Below are 6,310 nucleotides of genomic sequence, written 5' to 3'. Positions count from 1 at the left end.
AGTACCCACTCGTACGCTTGTAGAAACACACTCCCAGTACCCACTCGTACGCTTGTAGAAACACACTCCCAGTACCCACTCGTACGCTTGTAGAAACACGCTCCCAGTACCCGCTCGTACGCTTGTAGAAACACGCTCCCAGTACCCGCTCGTACGCTTCTAGAAACAGACTCAGTACGCACTCATATGCTTGTAGATACTGGCTCCCAGTACGCACTCATACGCTTGTAGATACTGGCTCCCAGTACGCACTCATATGCTTGTAGATACTGGCTTCCAGTACGTACTCATTTGCTTGTAGATACTGGCTCCCAGTACGTACTCATTTGCTTGTAGATACTGGCTCCCAGTACGTACTCATTTGCTTGTAGATACTGGCTTCCAGTACGCACTCATACGCTTGTAGATACTGGCTCCCAGTACCCACTCATATGCTTGTAGATACTGGCTCCCAGTACGCACTCATATGCTTGTAGATACTGGCTCCCAGTACGTACTCATATGCTTGTAGATACTGGCTCCCAGTACGCACTCATATGCTTGTAGATACTGGCTCCCAGTACGCACTCATATGCTTGTAGATACTGGCTTCCAGTACGTACTCATATGCTTGTAGATACTGGCTCCCAGTACGCACTCATATGCTTGTAGATACTGGCTCCCAGTACGTACTCATACGCTTGTAGATACTGGCTTCCAGTACGTACTCATATGCTTGTAGATACTGGCTCCCAGTACGCACTCATATGCTTGTAGATACTGGCTCCCAGTACGTACTCATACGCTTGTAGATACTGGCTCCCAGTACGTACTCATACGCTTGTAGATACTGGCTCCCAGTACGCACTCATATGCTTGTAGATACTGGCTTCCAGTACGTACTCATACGCTTGTAGATACTGGCTCCCAGTACGCACTCATATGCTTGTAGATACTGGCTCCCAGTACGCACTCATACGCTTGTAGATACTGGCTCCCAGTATGCACTCATACGCTTGTAAAAACAGGCTCTTGCTTATTACAATTTACTTAAGATGTTAGTGAGTGCATACTACAATTAACTCTACCAAGAGTTGAGGGCTGACTGCACTGTGCTCTATGAGGATTGCGTGCTTAACCCCACAAAACATACTCCATCAACAGTGTTTAATTAATAAAGTGAGACAGAGTGCAACAGTACTCCTGTGACAAATGTTTATCATGTGTCACTTCGCCGGGCCGCTGTGCCTTGCTCTCCTGGGCGCTGAGGCCGGCTGGCTAAGAACTGTTGCAGGGTTGCAATAGAGAGTAGCAGGTGTGTCAGTGACAGTGGCTTCTGTGTCAGTGGCAGTAGCTGGTGTGTCAGTGACAGTAGCAGGTGTGTCAGTGACAATAGCAGGTGTGTCAGTGACAGTGGCTTGTGTATCAATGACAGTAGCAGGTGTGTCAGTGACAACAGCAGGTGTGTCAGTAACAGTGGCTTGTGTGTCAGTGACAGTAGCAGGTGTGTCAATGACAGTAGCAGGTGTATCAGTGACAGTAGCAGGTGTGTCAGTGACAGTAGCAGGTGTGTCAGTGACAGTAGCAGGTGTGTCAGTGACAATAGCAGGTGTGTCAGTGACAGTAGCAGGTGTGTTAGTGACAGTGGCTTGTGTGTCAGTGACAGTAGCAGGTATGTCAGTGACAGTAGCAGGTGTGTCAGTGACAGTAGCAGGTGTGTCAGTGACAGTGGCTTGTGTGTCAGTGACAGTGGCTTGTGTGTCAGTGACAGTAGCAGGTGTGTCAGTGACAGTAGCAGGTGTGTCAGAGACAGTAGCAGGTGTGTCAGTGACAGTAGCAGGTGTGTCAGTGACAGTAGCAGGTGTGTCAGTGACAGTAGCAGGTGTGTCAGAGACAGTAGCAGGTGTGTCAGTGACAGTAGCAGGTGTGTCAGTGACAGTAGCAGGTGTGGCAGTGACAGTAGCAGGTGTGTCAGTGACAGTGGCTTGTGTGTCAGTGACAGTGGCTTGTGTGTCAGTGACAGTAGCAGGTGTGTCAGTGACAGTAGCAGGTGTGTCAGAGACAGTAGCAGGTGTGTCAGTGACAGTAGCAGGTATGTCAGTGACAGTAGCAGGTGTGTCAGTGACAGTAGCAGGTGTGTCAGTGACAGTGGCTTGTGTGTCAGTGACAGTGGCTTGTGTGTCAGTGACAGTAGCAGGTGTGTCAGTGACAGTAGCAGGTGTGTCAGAGACAGTAGCAGGTGTGTCAGTGACAGTAGCAGGTGTGTCAGTGACAGTAGCATGTGTGTCAGTGACAATAGCATGTGTCAGTGACAGTAGCAGGTGTGTCAGTGACAGTAGCAGGTGTGTCAGTGACAGTAGCAGGTGTGTCAGTGACAGTAGCATGTGTCAGTGACAGTAGCAGGTGTGTCAGTGACAATAGCATGTGTCAGTGACAGTAGCAGGTGTGTCAGTGACAGTGGTTTGCGTGTCAGTGACAGTAGTATGTGTGTCAGTGACAGTAGCAGGTGTGTCAGTGACAGTAGCAGGTGTGTCAGTGACAGTGGTTTGTGTGTCAGTGACAGTAGTATGTGTGTCAGTGACAGTAGCAGGTGTGTCAGTGACAGTAGCAGGTGTGTCAGTGACAATAGCATGTGTCAGTGACAGTAGCAGGTGTGTCAGTGACAGTAGCAGGTGTGTCAGTGACAGTAGCAGGTGTGTCAGTGACAGTAGCAGGTGTGTCAGAGGAGTCAACTAAGTACCAGTCCAACATAATCTCATCCTCCCGAAGGAGGTACACATCACTACGATAACGATTAGAGATATGACCAATTATTTATCCTTTTTAGAGGTGATAGCGTTTATCTTGGAGGTCCGGGAGGCGGTACACGATACGAGACACGATAAATGGCTGGGGGGAGGGAGGGAGGGAGGGAGGGGCAGGTTAGAAGCCTTTAATTGGCTTTTTTAGCTTTATAAAGACGCTAGACAATGAATGACTTGTGTCTTAGCAAAGGCCGTCTATTTTTAGACTGCCTTTTTCCAGTCTTACTCTTGAGACTTGTGGGTAAATGGTTATTGGGCAAGCTGGAGGATACGAGGCTGTGAGCCGCACCTCGGTCGTTGGTGAGGCTGTGAGCCGCACCTCGGTCGTTGGTGAGGCTGTGAGCCGCACCTCGGGCGCTGGTGAGGCTGTGAGCCGCACCTCGGGCGTTGGTGAGGCTGTGAGCCGCACCTCGGGCGTTGGTGAGGCTGTGAGCCGCACCTCGGGCGCTGGTGAGGCTGTGAGCCGCACCTCGGGCGTTGGTGAGGCTGTGAGCCGCACCTCGGACGTTGGTGAGGCTGTGAGCCGCACCTCGGGCGTTGGTGAGGCTGTGAGCCGCACCTCGGGCGCTGGTGAGGCTGTGAGCCGCACCTCGGGCGTTGGTGAGGCTGTGAGCCGCACCTCGGACGTTGGTGAGGCTGTGAGCCGCACCTCGGGCGCTGGTGAGGCTGTGAGCCGCACCTCGGGCGTTGGTGAGGCTGTGAGCCGCACCTCGGACGTTGGTGAGGCTGTGAGCCGCACCTCGGGTGTTGGTGAGGCTCTGAGCCGCACCTCGGGCGTTGGTGAGGCTGTGAGCCGCACCTCGGGCGTTGGTGAGGCTGTGAGCCGCACCTCGGACGTTGGTGAGGCTGTGAGCCGCACCTCGGGCGTTGGTGAGGCTGTGAGCCGCACCTCGGACGTTGGTGAGGCTGTGAGCCGCACCTCGGGCGTTGGTGAGGCTGTGAGCCGCACCTCGGACGTTGGTGAGGCTGTGAGCCGCACCTCGGGTGTTGGTGAGGCTGTGAGCCGCACCTCGGACGTTGGTGAGGCTGTGAGCCGCACCTCGGGTGTTGGTGAGGCTCTGAGCCGCACCTCGGGCGTTGGTGAGGCTGTGAGCCGCACCTCGGGCGTTGGTGAGGCTGTGAGCCGCACCTCGGGTGTTGGTGAGGCTGTGAGCCGCACCTCGGGCGTTGGTGAGGTTGTGAGCCGCACCTCGGACGCTGGTGAGGTTGTGAGCCGCACCTCGGGCGCTGATGAGGTTGTGAGCCGCACCTCGGGCGCTGGTGAGGTTGTGAGCCGCACCTCGGACGCTGGTGAGGTTGTGAGCCGCACCTCGGACGCTGGTGAGGTTGTGAGCCGCACCTCGGACGCTGGTGAGGTTGTGAGCCGCACCTCGGACGCTGGTGAGGTTGCGATCCGCACCTCGGACGCTGGTGAGGTTGTGAGCCGCACCTCGGACGCTGGTGAGGTTGCGAGCCGCACCTCGGACGCTGGTGAGGTTGTGAGCCGCACCTCGGACGCTGGTGAGGTTGCGAGCCGCACCTCGGACGCTGGTGAGGTTGTGAGCCGCACCTCGGACGCTGGTGAGGTTGCGAGCCGCACCTCGGACGCTGGTGAGGTTGTGAGCCGCACCTCGGACGCTGGTGAGGTTGTGAGCCGCACCTCGGACGCTGGTGAGGTTGTGAGCCGCACCTCGGACGCTGGTGAGGTTGTGAGCCGCACCTCGGACGCTGGTGAGGTTGTGAGCCGCACCTCGGACGCTGGTGAGGTTGTGAGCCGCACCTCGGACGCTGGTGAGGTTGTGAGCCGCACCTCGGACGCTGGTGAGGTTGTGAGCCGCACCTCGGACGCTGGTGAGGTTGTGAGCCGCACCTCGGACGCTGGTGAGGTTGTGAGCCGCACCTCGGACGCTGGTGAGGTTGTGAGCCGCACCTCGGACGCTGGTGAGGTTGTGAGCCGCACCTCGGACGCTGGTGAGGTTGTGAGCCGCACCTCGGACGCTGGTGAGGTTGTGAGCCGCACCTCGGACGCTGGTGAGGTTGTGAGCCGCACCTCGGACGCTGGTGAGGTTGTGAGCCGCACCTCGGACGCTGGTGAGGTTGTGAGCCGTACCTCGGACGCTGGTGAGGTTGTGAGCCGCACCTCGGACGCTGGTGAGGTTGTGAGCCGCACCTCGGACGCTGGTGAGGTTGTGAGCCGCACCTCGGACGCTGGTGAGGTTGTGAGCCGCACCTCGGACGCTGGTGAGGTTGTGAGCCGCACCTCGGACGCTGGTGAGGTTGTGAGCCGCACCTCGGACGCTGGTGAGGTTGTGAGCCGCACCTCGGACGCTGGTGAGGTTGTGAGCCGCACCTCGGACGCTGGTGAGGTTGTGAGCCGCACCTCGGACGCTGGTGAGGTTGTGAGCCGCACCTCGGACGCTGGTGAGGTTGTGAGCCGCACCTCGGACGCTGGTGAGGTTGTGAGCCGCACCTCGGACGCTGGTGAGGTTGTGAGCCGCACCTCGGACGCTGGTGAGGTTGTGAGCCGCACCTCGGACGCTGGTGAGGTTGTGAGCCGCACCTCGGACGCTGGTGAGGTTGTGAGCCGCACCTCGGACGCTGGTGAGGTTGTGAGCCGCACCTCGGACGCTGGTGAGGTTGTGAGCCGCACCTCGGACGCTGGTGAGGTTGTGAGCCGCACCTCGGACGCTGGTGAGGTTGTGAGCCGCACCTCGGACGCTGGTGAGGTTGTGAGCCCTGAAATTTGAAATTTCACTTTATTGAATGTCACAGATTTTTTTTTTTTTTTTTTTTGCAGGGATATTCCTGCGCGGGGCCTAAGCCTCTGGCTGGCCCACTAAGTGTTGCTTGTTTCTGTTTTACTTCCGCGGAGTATGAGTATTTATGACTCGTATGGTCGCTTCAGTAAGATTTTGCTATATGTGTTTAACAACTTCTTCTGCTCTGTTGAATCTAAGTTGAAATCTTAATGGGTTTGTAACTGTGCACTGTGTTAGATAATGTTCCAGTGGTCTGTCGGGCATTTCTCCACAGTGCTGACATTTCCTCTCATCTTCCGGAACCTGTAAGCCTATTTCCCATGCACATGGGAATCCAAGCCTGATGCGATGTAAGTGCACTTCTGTTGCTCTACTGCTCCCTTTCATCAAACTAAGTGGTTCGTAGTTGGTTGAATTCTTGTACCAACCCGCAGATCCTGATGTTGCAACTGCTGTGTTGTGGTCACTGTACATCTTTTGCATTGCTCTGTTTCTAATTACTTTCTTAATCTGTGATAGAATCTGTGGTATGTAAATGTCTACATTTCTTCTCTTAGTTGCAAGTTTTGCAGCTTCGTCTGCAATGTCATTTCCTATTATTCCCACATGACTTGGCACCCAGTTGATAAATACCCGTCGGCCTTGTCGTTTGAGTGTTTGCATTAATGATTTGACATTTGTGATCAGATGTATGTTATCACATATGTGTTCTTGTTGCAAGGTTTCAATGGCGGTTCTCGAATCTGTATGTATGATAACATGTTGTCGGTGTTCAGCAAGAGCATGTTC

The 6,310-nt window shown here is 55.1% G+C and overlaps 2 protein-coding genes across 2 annotated transcripts; one reads left to right on the top strand and one right to left on the bottom strand.

Annotated features, from left to right (window-relative positions):
* Window positions 1–1,205: 1,205 nt before the first annotated feature.
* On the bottom strand, window positions 1,206–2,363 carry LOC138367470 (autotransporter adhesin BpaC-like). Its single transcript, XM_069329135.1, has one exon. It carries the CDS (start codon window positions 2,361–2,363, stop codon window positions 1,206–1,208), a length of 1,158 nt encoding a protein of 385 aa, XP_069185236.1.
* A 665-nt stretch (window positions 2,364–3,028) lies between these two features.
* LOC138367469 (aggrecan core protein-like) lies at window positions 3,029–5,509 on the top strand. Its single transcript, XM_069329134.1, has one exon. It carries the CDS (start codon window positions 3,029–3,031, stop codon window positions 5,507–5,509), a length of 2,481 nt encoding a protein of 826 aa, XP_069185235.1.
* Window positions 5,510–6,310: the final 801 nt, after the last annotated feature.

This window comes from Procambarus clarkii, chromosome 22 (assembly GCF_040958095.1).
Source record: "Procambarus clarkii isolate CNS0578487 chromosome 22, FALCON_Pclarkii_2.0, whole genome shotgun sequence".
NCBI lineage: Eukaryota > Metazoa > Arthropoda > Malacostraca > Decapoda > Cambaridae > Procambarus > Procambarus clarkii.
Note: the sequence above shows the minus strand (reverse complement) of the source record. Positions and strands in the feature narration are given on the sequence as shown.